The 18,794-nt window shown below is 47.0% G+C and overlaps 1 protein-coding gene and 1 long non-coding RNA gene across 2 annotated transcripts in view; both read left to right on the top strand.

The window, feature by feature from the left end:
* The first annotated feature begins 29 nt into the window (after window positions 1–29).
* On the top strand, window positions 30–4,655 carry RpS13 (ribosomal protein S13). The gene is made up of 4 exons (XM_019044980.2): window positions 30–212; window positions 1,798–1,925; window positions 2,245–2,446; window positions 4,426–4,655. Exons 1-4 carry the CDS (start codon window positions 190–192, stop codon window positions 4,562–4,564), a joined length of 492 nt encoding a protein of 163 aa, XP_018900525.1. The 5' UTR covers window positions 30–189; the 3' UTR covers window positions 4,565–4,655.
* Window positions 4,656–4,854: 199 nt separating this feature from the next.
* LOC140224680 (uncharacterized) overlaps window positions 4,855–18,794 on the top strand; it is a 378,383-nt gene continuing 364,443 nt past the window's right edge. The window contains exon 1 of the long non-coding RNA XR_011899928.1: window positions 4,855–4,937. This is a non-coding gene — a long non-coding RNA (uncharacterized lncRNA). The remainder of the gene's footprint in view (window positions 4,938–18,794) is intronic.

The raw sequence follows: 18,794 nt of genomic DNA, 5'->3' as shown, positions 1-18,794 counted from the left end.
GAGCACTGTCATCTCCTTTGCTTTGAGACTGATTTTCCGATTGAAGGAATGACGTATGCGGTGTTCACCTCCTCCTCCTTCTTTTCTACTTCATGGAGATCTATCCTGCCGCCTGAAAGCTTTACACGTGTAGCGTGTTTTTCTTCTAATTTTCATCTTCGCGGGTGTAATTGATCAAAAACTCTAATCATGGGTCGTATGCACGCACCTGGGTAAGTCTCATTAATATCACAATGTTTCTTGAAGCTACGGTGTCCTTTTGTAATAACTGCCAATCCCTCGGCCTGACAGCATCAGTTAGAGCCTAAGCTAACCTGTAAACCCATATTTTGTCTTGCTATTTCAAGAATAGTTTCACGCTCATTCCATGATTACTACCTTATTAAACCGTCTAAACAAATATCACTAGCTACATAACCCATGAATCATATCTCTCATGAAGCTACCCCCCAAGTTCCAATCCTAAGGCAACGTACCGACGTCCCACTGAACTGAGTACATAGTGGAATGATGTCCAAATCTTACGCACTTCTTCTAAGTATTCCGCATCTGCTAGCTCACGAACTCTGCTCCGTCCCTCTCTCTATGTTTGGCTACCTTTAGGCCCCAAATTATTCAGAGTTTTTCAGTTCTCTTTGATTGTGTATATGCCGATGCTATGTATTCATAACATCATGTGTCTGAATATTTTCCTCTCCTACCCATTCAAATGGAGCTCACAAATCTAATACGGTGCAAGGTAACTATCTCCCTGATGCTTCCATTTGATATCTATATACTCAGCGTTACCAATAATTATTTTTACCAACTAGCAGTATTAACAATGAGGAGAGCTTGCTTATCCTATGTCGACACTTGCGTAAATCTTTGAATAGCCCCAAAGTAGCACCACTCAGCAAGTCAATGCTTGCATTCACTGATGAGTACTTATGGAAATGAAACTCTTCTGTTGCCTTAATGTCCTTAGGATGAGCGAGCTCCATCATTCATCGTTTTTCATTCTCTCATTAATGGACCACTGGACAAGGTACTAATTTAAGCATTCCGATACACATTTCTTAACCATAATTTTATGTAGAACACAATTCTTTCATCAAAAATTACTGAAATCAACTCCTAAGTAGGATATTAACATTTTAATTTTACATTGGTCACGGGTAATCCGAACAGCCAGGGCACAAGGAACACAATACTCTACGTGATTTCTATCGCCCCTTACAACGGTTTTAGCACAATCAAGCATTGTTCCCTCCTACCCTTTATTGTTCAAAGAGTAAACAATTTGGCTGAGTCAAATAGTCTAGATCGAGGTTGCCATCTTTTCGTTTCGCAAAGACAGCCATGACAACTGTTAGTGTGCGATCTGACGTACGCAGACCCTTGCATTTTCCTGAGTGGGAGGTTTGAATCTATGCGTCAAGAAACCTTAAATTTCTTGGTCAGGAGTCAACTTTTGTTGCACGAATCGTGTTCTGCGTCAAAAATTGGTTAAGAAACATATATCAGAATGCTTAACTTCGTACCTTGTCTAGTGGTCCATTATGCCAGTCAACCACAGCTTCAGAGTGCATCCAGCCATTTGGACAATTGTCTGTTCAATGCAGTTCCATTCATCCTTCTGTCTCATCAACAATGGATAGAGCTCTTAAAGTTGTAATAGTTAAAATGGCGCTTGAGTTTATTTCTTGTTCAATGAACTCACCCAGCATGTGCTGAAAATCCCCGTAATAAAAGGTACAATCATGGACATTCAATGACAAGTCTTCATGTTCTCTTTACTATGTTTCTGTTCTCTAGCAAGGGTATATCCCAGTCTGCCCTCCCATACCGGCGGTCCATTCCCAACTGGCTGAAATTAACACCAGAAGATGTCAAAGAACACATTTACAAACTGGCGAAGAAAGGTTTCACCCCATCCAAAATTGGTAAGAATTCCTCTCTTTCTCTTTTTTTATTTTTTCTATATTAGGCTCAAAAGTGAACCAAATCAACGCACAGTTTGTCCGGCAACCTGAAGCAACTGCATCAAAAAACCTAATTTGGTTGGAAGGTACACAAACTAAACTACCAGCTCTGAAAAAAATCAGACTCGAACAAAAAGATTAGTCTCCAAGTGTTCGTATTGTTTAAGTATTGCTTCAGTATTCCTGATTTATTAAGAATCTAAAATAAACCCGACTATGCTGTAAGTGATTGATGTCTAAATGGTAGTGGATGAAAATATATTATTTAACCCTTTTTCAGGTGTAATCCTGCGAGATTCTCATGGAGTGTCACAAGTCAAATTAGTTTTTGAAAACAACATCTCACGATACTTAAAAGTTGTATCAGGAAACAAGATTCTCAGAATCATGAGAGCTTTGGGTCTTGCTCCATCTTTACCTGAAGATTTGTACTGTTTAATCAAGAAGGCTGTCTCCATCAGGAAGCACTTGGAAAGGAACAGGTAGGTTAAATCCTCTTTTACGCTGTCAGTTGGTGTTTTTTATTTTTCTGACAATAATGAATGGATAGGATCGTAATCAGGTGTTGGCAAAGTTTGGTAGGACTCAGAGCGATCGCACTTCAGTACTGCATCGGTTGAAAGGTTACTATGAATTGGGGAAATCACAGAAGTTTAATACCTGTAAGTTATCTTTTCGTCCTGGTTTTCCTTCAGTAATTCCTTGTCTGAAGCAACGCACATTTCAGAAATATTATTTCCCTCTTTAGGCCACAAAATCTTTTTTGACCAGCACTATTACATTGTGTGAGTTCGAAATGGGCCTGTTGCAAACTTTTGCTAGAGCAAAAATAAGAGTTGTTTCTTGTAGATAATGCCTCAAAAATCACAATGAGCGCATCGGCAAAATCTGAAATGCACTCATAACTTCACAATCTGCGTAAGAAATTTGCGTTTTTTTTAGCTTCCCGCTTCAAAAATGATACTACAGCACAGGTGAACATTTTGTTAGAGGAGTCGCTCCATCGTCGGCGATATTCATCATGGCCGACGCTTGCGCGCAGTTCCGCGCGTAATTCGAGGAGAGTTCAAGGTCAACCAATTCGGGCGTGGAAAATATGAACGTTAACACACCGATTGTTATCTGGTCTAATCCAGTTCAGATGTTGTCTGGTCCCTTCAAACGTTTTTTGGCGGATTGGCGTCGGCCATGATGATTATTGCCGACGACGGAACGACTCCTCTTACAAAATTTTCACCTGTGCTGTAGTATCGTTTTTGAAGCGGGAAGCTCAAAAAACCGCAAATTTCTTACGCAGACTGTGAAGTTATGAGTGCATTTCAAACTTTGCCGATGCGCTCATCGTGATTTTTGAGGCATTATCTAGAAGAAACAACTCTTATTTTTGCTCTAGCAAAAGTTTGTAACAGGCCCATTGCGAGACACGTTTAAATATTAAAATCGGAAAAATATAAAACAAAACTTGTTGACTAAACAAAAATTAAATGACTATGTAACCGCACCTGGTCGTGTCCTATTTATTATTAAGTAATAGATGTGAAAATGAAAATAAATATGAGTAATAAATCGGTCGCGATCCGGTGCGGTTACACAGTCAATCAATTTTTGTTTAGTCTACGTCTGTTTTATTTTTCGGTTTTAGTATTTTAACATTTCTTGTAATTTCGAACGCGCACAATGTAATAGTGCGAGTCAAAAAAGAGTTTGTGGCCTGAAGAAGGAAATAATATTTGCAAAATGTACTTCGCTTAAGACAAGGAATTACTGAAGGAAAACGGAGACGAAAAGATAACTTACAGGTAATAATATCCTAACTGGTAAAATGAAAAAACCATGTAACTTCACAGAAATTTACACTTGCCAGCACGAAAATTTATACCAGTCTGACCACGTATTGAAAATTCAGCTAACAGGTCCTTGTACTATGGCCATAGCTTTAAAAAATTAATGACTTCACAATTTTACATGTCAATGGCCAAAGTGCAAAACAGCGTATCTCCTTTTGTGACATTGCAGACTTCCTGTCATATATTATTTCTCTTTTGAAAAACTAGTCAACTTAATATCCTAAAAGCCCTTGTAGTTTTTCTTCTGTATCAGCAGAACATTATGTGTAAATTTCAAGCTATTTTTGCTTATTTTTCTTCAAAGAAATGAAAAAGAAGCGTAAATTTTGAATCACTGCAAGGGAAGTACATCGTTTTGCACTTCTGTCATTGATATGCATTTGTAACATTTGTACCCCTCAAATAGTAGTGAAATATAATTTTTTAATCATAAAGGCACCAGCTTAACTTAACATTTAGCTTACCTAAGTGCTATTAATCAAACTGAGATGTGGTGGAAGAAGAGAAAAAAGCACTGCAGCCATCTTGTCGGCGCGTAACCCCCCAAAAGAACTTGCTAATTTGCTCAATGAATCTCGCTCGTCCATTTAATGTTATTTTTATTTATGTTACAGGAAAGACAAAGATTCCAAATTCCGTCTTATTTTAGTTGAATCCAGGATCCACAGGCTTGCACGTTTCTACAAATTGAAAAGATCCCTGCCACCCAACTGGAAGTATGAATCCAGCACAGCTTCAGCCCTTGTTGCATAATTTATGTACTTTGACCGCCCTTCTTTTTTTTTTACAGTTTTTTTATCTATTGATAATTCTTTGTTCTAATATACAACATCTATATTATAAATTCAGTCTATTATTGTAAGCACTGACTCCAAATAACTGTTTCATTTATTTATTTATTTATATATTCATATAGATTGGTACATGCAAGGTGAATAAAGAATTGTGGTCGCATCTCGATTTTGGCTGCCATCTTGAAGTGTTGTGACGTCAAGGGTTTTGCCTTGCAATCCGAGGTTGAGGTCCCCCCCCCCCCCCCCCCCCCGGTCTCGGCGGGCCCATGCACCTGATACCGTGTGACGTCCAGAGGGTACGAAATGCGACCACCATTCTTCATCCGCCTTGGGTACATGAGCCATGCACATGGCTAATATTCAGATCATACATGTTGTCATGTCATACAACACATACAGTTGATACATCGATGGTGATAGGTACATGATAGGAGTAGATACCTGATAAGATATAACTAAAATAGAAAGCAATCAAAAACGTGGTCTACAGGTTGAGTAATTCCTCTTCAGTGTAAGAGGCATTTGCACTTAAAAGGCTCCTAAGTGAGTTCAAAAACCCAGTAATGTTTCCCAATTAAAGCAACTCCTTCACGTTGCTTGATAGTGAGTTGAGAAGTTGCATTGCAGCAATTTTGATATTATTTCTTGACTTTTTTGTACAGTGTTTTTGGACTTCAGTAAAATCATGCCTGCTGTTATAAATGTGGGGAGGGGTTCAGTTTTCTGACTTTATCAAGTTGTTAGAAATAGCAAATAGGCATTTGTAGATATACAGTGAGGGCTGAGTTAGAATTTGGTGCCTCTTGAAGATTTCCTAAACTGAGTGGTTGTATGGCAGATTGAAAATAATTCTGATGATCTTGTTTTGTTCAATGAAAAGCTCGCCAGCTGATTAGTTCCTCCCCCATAACACTAACAATAAGCCATATCTCAGATGTAAAACAATGTTGGCACAATAGTACATTAGCCATCTTTTATTTTATCTGTAGGATTCTTTGTGGACCGCAGACGATCGACGATTTTTGCAGATATTTAGAGAACCAATCGCAGCGAAGCAGGTTATTTACAGCGCGGTCCGTTGGAGGGCGCCACTGAACTTTTATTTTCTTATTTATATTTACTAAATAAACTTGACTGGGTGTGAAGCATCTTTATAAAAAATTACGTAGGAGTGCTCGATGAAAATTATCAAAAACGAAATAAAGATGAGGAATTTGGGCATAAACGCCAACATATTTCAAATTACAACCAATAAATGAATAAAACCGTAATTCTTGAACAGTTATAAAATCCTGAATTGTTTCAACAGGTATAAAAGTTCGAAGATCATGGGTCAAAAAACAAATAGAGACTAAGTAGGATTGACAAATGACAAAATAGAAGGGGACGTGAAGAAATGGTGAAGAAGATGATATTGTCGAGAGGTTAGGGTTTCGTCCGCGGTCTACGTTTGTAGGTGTCCGCATCCAGGCGAATTCTTGTGTCCGCTTTGCATCCTCAAAATTAAGCCCTGTCCACTCCAAGTCATCCGCAAAATAATAAATGACGATTGCAGACGCCTGCGGACCGCGAAGTGTCCACTGCAGACGAAATAAAAGACAGCTAAAAATAAACAGTTTAAAGGGACTAAGTATTTTAGAAAGACTTCTGATTGCATAGGCATGGCTGTTCGTTTTATTAGTTACAAAGGCTATATGGACTACATTTTGCAATTTGGAACTGTAAATTCTAGCCCGGTTTAAAAACAACGTATGTGCCATTAGTCTCCCTATGCACATAAGTTTTTTTCCAGAAGAGCCAGAATTTATCGTTCCAAATTGCAAAATGCAGTCTATATGATCCTACCAGTCAAGATTTTGATTAAGTATTATGCGCAAGAATTTGGGTGTCTCACTGGTTTGTATTTCTAGATGATCATTGATAGCATTGATTTTACTACAGAGTGAATTGGTTTTCTTTGCGGAATAGGACAGTGCATTGGTCTTAGAATGATTTAAGATTAGACCATTTGCAATTAGCCAATCTGATGTTTGATTATTGGCTGACCTTCCTTTTATTGCTGCATCTGGTCCTGATGTTGCTGCTGTTGTGTCATCAGCAAATAGTAGGCAAAGAAAGTCAATGCAACATGGCAAATCGCTGATTAAATTTTTAAGAGCAATGGGGAAAAGATTGAGCCTTGCGGTAGACCTGTTAGAATGTCCATCTTCCTCTTCTTCTTCCATTAACGACTATGACATAGCCCTGTTTGTCAGGCCATCGAGTATCGGGCACAATGAACTATATAAATATTAAAAATCACTAAAAATAAAGGACTCGTCAAATGTTTTGAAACAGCATAAAATCTTCAATCATCCTTAGAAGAAGAGAGCCAGCCTTGTGCCCATCTCTTAGGCGGTCGTTCAGGTAATCTTTTCCCTAAGGGTTGTACGGTCATACAAATTTTGGCTAGTCTCTCTTCATCCATTTGGTCGATGTGATCTGACCACATCCTTTTCCTCACACTGGTCCACATGCCTACATCTTGCACCCCAAGAGCATCGCTGATGAACTTGCTGGTCTGCCAATAGGGAGGAGCCAAAGTCTCATATACTGTCAAAGTGTAGAAAAATACATCTATTGTTTCCCTCCTCTTTTAGACCCAATATCAAAAGAACTTAAAGGACCATGTCATGAATGCTACGAATGTTTGGCATGCTCGGCTTCTTGGTGTAAAGAAGTAATACAGTCAAGCGCCAAAGCTGCCTCAGTTTTTTTGAAAATGTGACTTGATTTTTTTCTCACAACTCACAACTGATCAGTCCATCTTCTCAACTGTCACTGCAACTTGTGCAAGTGATTCAATGTTATGTTTGGACGCTTTCATCATATTCCTTTAAAAATCTTGAAATCAAGCAGCCGTAATGAATTTTTAGTCGCGCTAAAAACATTTTAAGATTTTAGTCTTTATAGTGGCTATTAGACTTGTTTAATGGACATTTTACATTCATCACCTCTAAATGCAGTGTCCCGATGAAAATGGCTGAAATTTTGTGGCTTTGTTGGCTCACTTGAGACCATATTTAAGTGGTCACGGTAAAAATTGTGGCAAGGCATATATACTTCATACGGTAAGTGAGAATTGGATTTTTATAAAAGCAATATTTTAAAATTTCAAGGTTCTCCTGTTGTTTCATAGTCGTTCATTTCCAACTAATCGTTTCGTTTCAGAAGACTGTTTCGATCAGAATCAGTTACAGTTACTTCTATTAGAACAATCTCATGAGGATTCCCAAGGGAGTTGCATCCACCCCTGATAAAGGCTCACGCTCTAAAACGCTTTCCAAAGAAAGTTCACAGTATCAGAGCATCCCAGCTGGCCAACATCTGTCCAGTAAAAAAATTCTGGAAAATCAAGACCGGGTTCCACATATTTTTACACCGTGACTACAAAATTACTTACTTTTAGAGCCATAGTGAGTCATTATCGAAATGGCCGGATTAAGGGGGTGGCCACATGGGCCGTGCCTCGAAGGCGGCAAAATGTAGGGGGTGGCAAATTTTGTCTGTTATCTGCCCCTTTCGCACACATTTAGCGGGTTCCCTGGCTGTTTTCTATCTCTCTCGCACACAAAGGTGTCGAGCCTGGGTATTTTCTATCTCTCTCGCACAAAAAGGTGTCACGCCTGGGTATTTTCTGTCTCTCTCGCACATATTACCGGGCTGCCTGCCTATTTTCTGTCTCTCTCGCACACATTAGCGGGCTTCCTGGCTGTTTTCTATCTCTCTCGCACGTTGTTGGCGGCTCCCTGGCTGTTTTATATCTCTGTCGCACACTTGGGCGTCACTATTTGCTGCCTCTCTCGCACACAAAAGCGGGCACCCTATGGCTGCTTTCTATCTCTCTTCCACACATTAGCGGGGTCCCTGGCTGTTTTCTGTCTCTCTCGCACACTCATAGGCGTCCCGCCAGGCGACTTTTCGTCTCTCTCGCACACATAACCGGGCTCCCTGGCTGTTTTCTGTCTCTCTCGCACACTCATAGGCGTCCCGCCAGGCGATTTTCTATCTCTCTCGCACTTATACGCTTGCTACCTGGGCGATTTTCTGTCTCTCTCGCACTGGGTGCCCTTGAACGGGGCAACCGAGGGTGCAACCACTCTCGGAGGGTCGCGGGGGAACGCGATGCTGCTTTGACGGAAAAACCACCCAAGTCCCGCCTGGCTATTTGCTGTCTCTCTCGCACTTATACGCTTCCTACCCGGACGATTTTCTATCTCTCTCGCACTTATACGCTTCCTACCTCGGGGATTCTCTATCTCTCTCGCACTTATACGCTTCTTACCTCGGGGATTCTCTATCTCTCTCGCACATATACGCTTCCTACCTCGGGGATTCTCTATCTCTCTCGCACTTATACGCTTCCTACCTCGGGCGATTTTCTGTCTCTCTCGCACTGGAAACGGTGCAACCGAGGGTGCAACCACTCTCGGAGGGTCGCGGGGGAACGCGATGCTGCTTTGACGGAAAAACCACCCAAGTCCCGCCTGGCTATTTGCTGTCTCTCTCGCACTTATACGCTTCCTACCGTGGGGATTTTCTATCTCTCTCGCACTTAAACGCTTCCTACCTCGGGGATTCTCTATCTCTCTCGCACTTATACGCTTCCTACCTCGGGGATTCTCTATCTCTCTCGCACTTATACGCTTCCTACCTCGAGGATTTTCTATCTCTCTCGCACTTATACGCTTCCTACCTCGGGGATTCTCTATCTCTCTCGCACTTATACGCTTCCTACCGCGGGGATTCTCTATCTCTCTCGCACTTATACGCTTCCTACCTCGGGGATTTTCTATCTCTCTCGCACTTATACGCTTCCTACCTCGGGGATTCTCTATCTCTCTCGCACTTATACGCTTGCTACCTGGGCGATTTTCTGTCTCTCTCGCACTGGAAACGGGGCAACCGAGGGTGCAACCACTCTCGGAGGGTCGCGGGGGAACGCGATGCTGCTTTGACGGAAAAACCACCCAAGTCCCGCCTGGCTATTTGCTGTCTCTCTCGCACTTATACGCTTCCTACCTCGGGGATTTTCTATCTCTCTCGCACTTATACGCTTCCTACCTCGGGGATTCTCTATCTCTCTCGCACTTATACGCTTCCTACCTCGGGGATTCTCTATCTCTCTCGCACTTATACGCTTCCTACCTCGGGGATTTTCTATCTCTCTCGCACTTATACGCTTCCTACCTCGGGGATTCTCTATCTCTCTCGCACTTATACGCTTGCTACCTGGGCGATTTTCTGTCTCTCTCGCACTGGAAACGGGGCAACCGAGGGTGCAACCACTCTCGGAGGGTCGCGGGGGAACGCGATGCTGCTTTGACGGAAAAACCACCCAAGTCCCGCCTGGCTATTTGCTGTCTCTCTCGCACTTATACGCTTCCTACCTCCGGGATTTTCTATCTCTCTCGCACTTATACGCTTCCTACCTCGGGGATTCTCTATCTCTCTCGCACTGGAAACGGTACAACCGAGGGTGCAACCACTCTCGGAGGGTCGCGGGGGAACGCGATGGTGCTTTGACGGAAAAACCACCCAAGTCCCGCCTGGCTATTTGCTGTCTCTCTCGCACTTATACGCTCCCTACCTCGGGGATTCTCTATCTCTCTCGCACTTATACGCTTCCTACCTCGGGGATTCTGTATCTCTCTCGCACTGGAAACGGTACAACCGAGGGTGCAACCACTCTCGGAGGGTCGCGGGGGAACGCGATGGTGCTTTGACGGAAAAACCACCCACGTCCCGCCTGGCTATTTGCTGTCTCTCTCGCACTTATACGCTCCCTACCTCGGGGATTCTCTATCTCTCTCGCACTTATACGCTTCCTACCTCGGGGATTCTCTATCTCTCTCGCACTGGAAACGGTACAACCGAGGGTGCAACCACTCTCGGAGGGTCGCGGGGGAACGCGATGGTGCTTTGACGGAAAAACCACCCAAGTCCCGCCTGGCTATTTGCTGTCTCTCTCGCACTTATACGCTTCCTACCTCGGGGATTTTCTATCTCTCTCGCACTTAAACGCTTCCTACCTCGGGGATTCTCTATCTCTCTCGCACTTATACGCTTCCTACCTCGGGGATTCTCTATCTCTCTCGCACTTATACGCTTCCTACCTCGGGGATTCTCTATCTCTCTCGCACTTATACGCTTCCTACCTCGGGGATTCTCTATCTCTCTCGCACTTATACGCTTACTACCTGGGCGATTTTCTGTCTCTCTCGCACTGGAAACGGGGCAACCTGCGGGGCTCGCTATTTGCTGTCTCTCTCGCACTTATACGCTTCCTACCTCGGGGATTCTCTATCTCTCTCGCACTTATACGCTTCCTACCTCGGGGATTTTCTATCTCTCTCGCACTTATACGCTTCCTACCTCGGGGATTCTCTATCTCTCTCGCACTTATACGCTTGCTACCTGGGCGATTTTCTGTCTCTCTCGCACTGGAAACGGGGCAACCGAGGGTGCAACCACTCTCGGAGGGTCGCGGGGGAACGCGATGCTGCTTTGACGGAAAAACCACCCAAGTCCCGCCTGGCTATTTGCTGTCTCTCTCGCACTTATACGCTTCCTACCTCCGGGATTTTCTATCTCTCTCGCACTTATACGCTTCCTACCTCGGGGATTCTCTATCTCTCTCGCACTTATACGCTTCTTACCTCGGGGATTCTCTATCTCTCTCGCACTTATACGCTTCCTACCTCGGGCGATTTCTCTATCTCTCTCGCACTGGAAACGGGACAACCGAGGGTGCAACCACTCTCGGAGGGTCGCGGGGGAACGCGATGCTGCTTTGACGGAAAAACCACCCAAGTCCCGCCTGGCTATTTGCTGTCTCTCTCGCACTTATACGCTTCCTACCCGGGCGATTTTCTATCTCTCTCGCACTTATACGCTTCCTACCTCGGGGATTCTCTATCTCTCTCGCACTTATACGCTTCCTACCTCGGGGATTCTCTATCTCTCTCGCACTTATACGCTTCCTACCTCGGGGATTCTCTATCTCTCTCGCACTTATACGCTTGCTACCTGGGCGATTTTCTGTCTCTCTCGCACTGGAAACGGGGCAACCGAGGGTGCAACCACTCTCGGAGGGTCGCGGGGGAACGCGATGCTGCTTTGACGGAAAAACCACCCAAGTCCCGCCTGGCTATTTGCTGTCTCTCTCGCACTTATACGCTTCCTACCTCGGGGATTTTCTATCTCTCTCGCACTTATACGCTTCCTACCTCGGGGATTCTCTATCTCTCTCGCACTTATACGCTTCCTACCTCGGGGATTCTCTATCTCTCTCGCACTTATACGCTTCCTACCGCGGGGATTCTCTATCCCTCTCGCACTTATACGCTTCCTACCTCGGGGATTTTCTATCTCTCTCGCACTTATACGCTTCCTACCTCGGGGATTCTCTATCTCTCTCGCACTTATACGCTTGCTACCTGGGCGATTTTCTGTCTCTCTCGCACTGGAAACGGGGCAACCGAGGGTGCAACCACTCTCGGAGGGTCGCGGGGGAACGCGATGCTGCTTTGACGGAAAAACCACCCAAGTCCCGCCTGGCTATTTGCTGTCTCTCTCGCACTTATACGCTTCCTACCTCGGCGATTTTCTATCTCTCTCGCACTTATACGCTTCCTACCTCGGGGATTCTCTATCTCTCTCGCACTTATACGCTTCTTACCTCGGGGATTCTCTATCTCTCTCGCACTTATACGCTTCCTACCTCGGGGATTCTCTATCTCTCTCGCACTGGAAACGGTACAACCGAGGGTGCAACCACTCTCGGAGGGTCGCGGGGGAACGCGATGGTGCTTTGACGGAAAAACCACCCAAGTCCCGCCTGGCTATTTGCTGTCTCTCTCGCACTTATACGCTTCCTACCCGGCGATTTTCTATCTCTCTCGCACTTATACGCTTCCTACCTCGGGGATTCTCTATCTCTCTCGCACTTATACGCTTCCTACCTCGGGGATTCTCTATCTCTCTCGCACTATATACGCTTCCTACCTCGGGGATTCTCTATCTCTCTCGCACTTATACGCTTGCTACCTGGGCGATTTTCTGTCTCTCTCGCACTGGAAACGGGGCAACCGAGGGTGCAACCACTCTCGGAGGGTCGCGGGGGAACGCGATGCTGCTTTGACGGAAAACCACCCAAGTCCCGCCTGGCTATTTGCTGTCTCTCTCGCACTTATACGCTTCCTACCACGGGGATTTTCTATCTCTCTCGCACTTATACGCTTCCTACCTCGGGGATTCTCTATCTCTCTCGCACTTATACGCTTCCTACCTCGGGGATTCTCTATCTCTCTCGCACTTATACGCTTCCTACCGCGGGGATTCTCTATCCCTCTCGCACTTATACGCTTCCTACCTCGGGGATTTTCTATCTCTCTCGCACTTATACGCTTCCTACCTCGGGGATTCTCTATCTCTCTCGCACTTATACGCTTCTTACCTCGGGGATTCTCTATCTCTCTCGCACTTATACGCTTCCTACCTCGGGGATTCTCTATCTCTCTCGCACTTATACGCTTGCTACCTGGGCGATTTTCTGTCTCTCTCGCACTGGAAACGGGGCAACCGAGGGTGCAACCACTCTCGGAGGGTCGCGGGGGAACGCGATGCTGCTTTGACGGAAAAACCACCCAAGTCCCGCCTGGCTATTTGCTGTCTCTCTCGCACTTATACGCTCCCTACCTCGGGGATTCTCTATCTCTCTCGCACTTATACGCTTCCTACCTCGGGGATTCTCTATCTCTCTCGCACTGGAAACGGTACAACCGAGGGTGCAACCACTCTCGGAGGGTCGCGGGGGAACGCGATGGTGCTTTGACGGAAAAACCACCCAAGTCCCGCCTGGCTATTTGCTGTCTCTCTCGCACTTATACGCTTCCTACCTCGGGGATTCTCTATCTCTCTCGCACTTATACGCTTCCTACCTCGGGGATTCTGTATCTCTCTCGCACTGGAAACGGTACAACCGAGGGATGCAACCACTCTCGGAGGGTCGCGGGGGAACGCGATGGTGCTTTGACGGAAAAACCACCCACGTCCCGCCTGGCTATTTGCTGTCTCTCTCGCACTTATACGCTTCCTACCTCGGGGATTCTCTATCTCTCTCGCACTTATACGCTTCCTACCTCGGGGATTCTCTATCTCTCTCGCACTGGAAACGGTACAACCGAGGGTGCAACCACTCTCGGAGGGTCGCGGGGGAACGCGATGGTGCTTTGACGGAAAAACCACCCAAGTCCCGCCTGGCTATTTGCTGTCTCTCTCGCACTTATACGCTTCCTACCGTGGGGATTTTCTATCTCTCTCGCACTAATACGCTTCCTACCTCGGGGATTCTCTATCTCTCTCGCACTTATACGCTTCCTACCTCGGGGATTCTCTATCTCTCTCGCACTTATACGCTTCCTACCTCAGGGATTCTCTATCTCTCTCGCACTTATACGCTTCCTACCTCGGGGATTCTCTATCTCTCTCGCACTTATACGCTTACTACCTGGGCGATTTTCTGTCTCTCTCGCACTGGAAACGGGGCAACCTGCGGGGCTCGCTATTTGCTGTCTCTCTCGCACTTATACGCTTCCTACCTCGGGGATTCTCTATCTCTCTCGCACTTATACGCTTCCTACCGCGGGGATTCTCTATCCCTCTCGCACTTATACGCTTCCTACCTCGGGGATTTTCTATCTCTCTCGCACTTATACGCTTCCTACCTCGGGGATTCTCTATCTCTCTCGCACTTATACGCTTACTACCTGGGCGATTTTCTGTCTCTCTCGCACTGGAAACGGGGCAACCGAGGGTGCAACCTTTCTCGGAGGGTCGCGGGGGAACGCGATGCTGCTTTGACGGAAAAACCACCCAAGTCCCGCCTGGCAATTTGCTGTCTCTCTCGCACTTATACGCTTCCTACCTCGGGGATTTTCTATCTCTCTCGCACTTATACGCTTCCTACCTCGGGGATTCTCTATCTCTCTCGCACTTATACGCTTCCTACCTCGGGGATTCTCTATCTCTCTCGCACTTATACGCTTCCTACCTCGGGGATTTTCTATCTCTCTCGCACTTATACGCTTCCTACCTAAGGGATTCTCTATCTCTCTCGCACTTATACGCTTGCTACCTGGGCGATTTTCTGTCTCTCTCGCACTGGAAACGGGGCAACCGAGGGTGCAACCACTCTCGGAGGGTCGCGGGGGAACGCGATGCTGCTTTGACGGAAAAACCACCCAAGTCCCGCCTGGCTATTTGCTGTCTCTCTCGCACTTATACGCTTCCTACCTCCGCGATTTTCTATCTCTCTCGCACTTATACGCTTCCTACCTCGGGGATTCACTATCTCTCTCGCACTTATACGCTTCTTACCTCGGGGATTCTCTATCTCTCTCGCACTTATACGCTTCCTACCTCGGGGATTCTCTATCTCTCTCGCACTTATACGCTTGCTACCTGGGCGATTTTCTGTCTCTCTCGCACTGGAAACGGGGCAACCGAGGGTGCAACCACTCTCGGAGGGTCGCGGGGGAACGCGATGCTGCTTTGACGGAAAAACCAACCAAGTCCCGCCTGGCTATTTGCTGTCTCTCTCGCACTTATACGCTCCCTACCTCGGGGATTCTCTATCTCTCTCGCACTTATACGCTTCCTACCTCGGGGATTCTCTATCTCTCTCGCACTGGAAACGGTACAACCGAGGGTGCAACCACTCTCGGAGGGTCGCGGGGGAACGCGATGGTGCTTTGACGGAAAAACCACCCAAGTCCCGCCTGGCTATTTGCTGTCTCTCTCGCACTTATACGCTCCCTACCTCGGGGATTCTCTATCTCTCTCGCACTTATACGCTTCCTACCTCGGGGATTCTGTATCTCTCTCGCACTGGAAACGGTACAACCGAGGATGCAACCACTCTCGGAGGGTCGCGGGGGAACGCGATGGTGCTTTGACGGAAAAACCACCCACGTCCCGCCTGGCTATTTGCTGTCTCTCTCGCACTTATACGCTCCCTACCTCGGGGATTCTCTATCTCTCTCGCACTTATACGCTTCCTACCTCGGGGATTCTCTATCTCTCTCGCACTGGAAACGGTACAACCGAGGGTGCAACCACTCTCGGAGGGTCGCGGGGGAACGCGATGGTGCTTTGACGGAAAAACCACCCAAGTCCCGCCTGGCTATTTGCTGTCTCTCTCGCACTTATACGCTTCCTACCGTGGGGATTTTCTATCTCTCTCGCACGTAAACGCTTCCTACCTCGGGGATTCTCTATCTCTCTCGCACTTATACGCTTCCTACCTCGGGGATTCTCTATCTCTCTCGCACTTATACGCTTCCTACCTCAGGGATTCTCTATCTCTCTCGCACTTATACGCTTCCTACCTCGGGGATTCTCTATCTCTCTCGCACTTATACGCTTACTACCTGGGCGATTTTCTGTCTCTCTCGCACTGGAAACGGGGCAACCTGCGGGGCTCGCTATTTGCTGTCTCTCTCGCACTTATACGCTTCCTACCTCGGGGATTCTCTATCTCTCTCGCACTTATACGCTTCCTACCTCGGGGATTTTCTATCTCTCTCGCACTTATACGCTTCCTACCTCGGGGATTCTCTATCTCTCTCGCACTTATACGCTTGCTACCTGGGCGATTTTCTGTCTCTCTCGCACTGGAAACGGGGCAACCGAGGGTGCAACCACTCTCGGAGGGTACCGGGGGAACGCGATGCTGCTTTGACGGAAAAACCACCCAAGTCCCGCCTGGCTATTTGCTGTCCCTCTCGCACTTATACGCTTCCTACCTCCGGGATTTTCTATCTCTCTCGCACTTATACGCTTCCTACCTCGGGGATTCTCTATCTCTCTCGCACTTATACGCTTCTTACCTCGGGGATTCTCTATCTCTCTCGCACTTATACGCTTCCTACCTCGGGGATTCTCTATCTCTCTCGCACTGGAAACGGTACAACCGAGGGTGCAACCACTCTCGGAGGGTCGCGGGGGAACGCGATGCTGCTTTGACGGAAAAACCACCCAAGTCCCGCCTGGCTATTTGCTGTCTCTCTCGCACTTATACGCTTCCTACCCGGACGATTTTCTATCTCTCTCGCACTAATACGCTTCCTACCTCGGGGATTCTCTATCTCTCTCGCACTTATACGCTTCTTACCTCGGGGATTCTCTATCTCTCTCGCACATATACGCTTCCTACCTCGGGGATTCTCTATCTCTCTCGCACTTATACGCTTGCTACCTGGGCGATTTTCTGTCTCTCTCGCACTGGAAACGGGGCAACCGAGGGTGCAACCACTCTCGGAGGGACGCGGGGGAACGCGATGCTGCTTTGACGAAAACCACCCAAGTCCCGCCTGGCTATTTGCTGTCTCTCTCGCACTTATACGCTTCCTACCACGGGGATTTTCTATCTCTCTCGCACTTATACGCTTCCTACCTCGGGGATTCTCTATCTCTCTCGCACTTATACGCTTCCTACCTCGGGGATTCTCTATCTCTCTCGCACTTATACGCTTCCTACCGCGGGGATTCTCTATCCCTCTCGCACTTATACGCTTCCTACCTCGGGGATTTTCTATCTCTCTCGCACTTATACGCTTCCTACCTCGGGGATTCTCTATCTCTCTCGCACTTATACGCTTACTACCTGGGCGATTTTCTGTCTCTCTCGCACTGGAAACGGGGCAACCGAGGGTGCAACCTTTCTCGGAGGGTCGCGGGGGAACGCGATGCTGCTTTGACGGAAAAACCACCCAAGTCCCGCCTGGCTATTTGCTGTCTCTCTCGCACTTATACGCTTCCTACCTCCGCGATTTTCTATCTCTCTCGCACTTATACGCTTCCTACCTCGGGGATTCACTATCACTCTCGCACTTATACGCTTCTTACCTCGGGGATTCTCTATCTCTCTCGCACTTATACGCTTCCTACCTCGGGGATTCTCTATCTCTCTCGCACTGGAAACGGTACAACCGAGGGTGCAACCACTCTCGGAGGGTCGCGGGGGAACGCGATGGTGCTTTGACGGAAAAACCACCCAAGTCCCGCCTGGCTATTTGCTGTCTCTCTCGCACTTATACGCTTCCTACCCGGACGATTTTCTATCTCTCTCGCACTAATACGCTTCCTACCTCGGGGATTCTCTATCTCTCTCGCACTTATACGCTTCTTACCTCGGGGATTCTCTATCTCTCTCGCACATATACGCTTCCTACCTCGGGGATTCTCTATCTCTCTCGCACTTATACGCTTGCTACCTGGGCGATTTTCTGTCTCTCTCGCACTGGAAACGGGGCAACCGAGGGTGCAACCACTCTCGGAGGGTCGCGGGGGAACGCGATGCTGCTTTGACGAAAACCACCCAAGTCCCGCCTGGCTATTTGCTGTCTCTCTCGCACTTATACGCTTCCTACCACGGGGATTTTCTATCTCTCTCGCACTTATACGCTTCCTACCTCGGGGATTCTCTATCTCTCTCGCACTTATACGCTTCCTACCTCGGGGATTCTCTATCTCTCTCGCACTTATACGCTTCCTACCGCGGGGATTCTCTATCCTCTCGCACTTATACGCTTCCTACCTCGGGGATTTTCTATCTCTCTCGCACTTATACGCTTCCTACCTCGGGGATTCTCTATCTCTCTCGCACTTATACGCTTACTACCTGGGCGATTTTCTGTCTCTCTCGCACTGGAAACGGGGCAACCGAGGGTGCAACCTTTCTCGGAGGGTCGCGGGGGAACGCGATGCTGCTTTGACGGAAAAACCACCCAAGTCCCGCCTGGCTATTTGCTGTCTCTCTCGCACTTATACGCTTCCTACCTCCGCGATTTTCTATCTCTCTCGCACTTATACGCTTCCTACCTCGGGGATTCACTATCTCTCTCGCACTTATACGCTTCTTACCTCGGGGATTCTCTATCTCTCTCGCACTTATACGCTTCCTACCTCGGGGATTCTCTATCTCTCTCGCACTTATACGCTTGCTACCTGGGCGATTTTCTGTCTCTCTCGCACTGGAAACGGGGCAACCGAGGGTGCAACCACTCTCGGAGGGTCGCGGGGGAACGCGATGCTGCTTTGACGGAAAAACCAACCAAGTCCCGCCTGGCTATTTGCTGTCTCTCTCG

The sequence above is a fragment of the Bemisia tabaci genome, chromosome 5 (assembly GCF_918797505.1).
Source record: "Bemisia tabaci chromosome 5, PGI_BMITA_v3".
Lineage (NCBI taxonomy): Eukaryota > Metazoa > Arthropoda > Insecta > Hemiptera > Aleyrodidae > Bemisia > Bemisia tabaci.
This window is presented reverse-complemented; position numbering and strand designations above follow the sequence as displayed.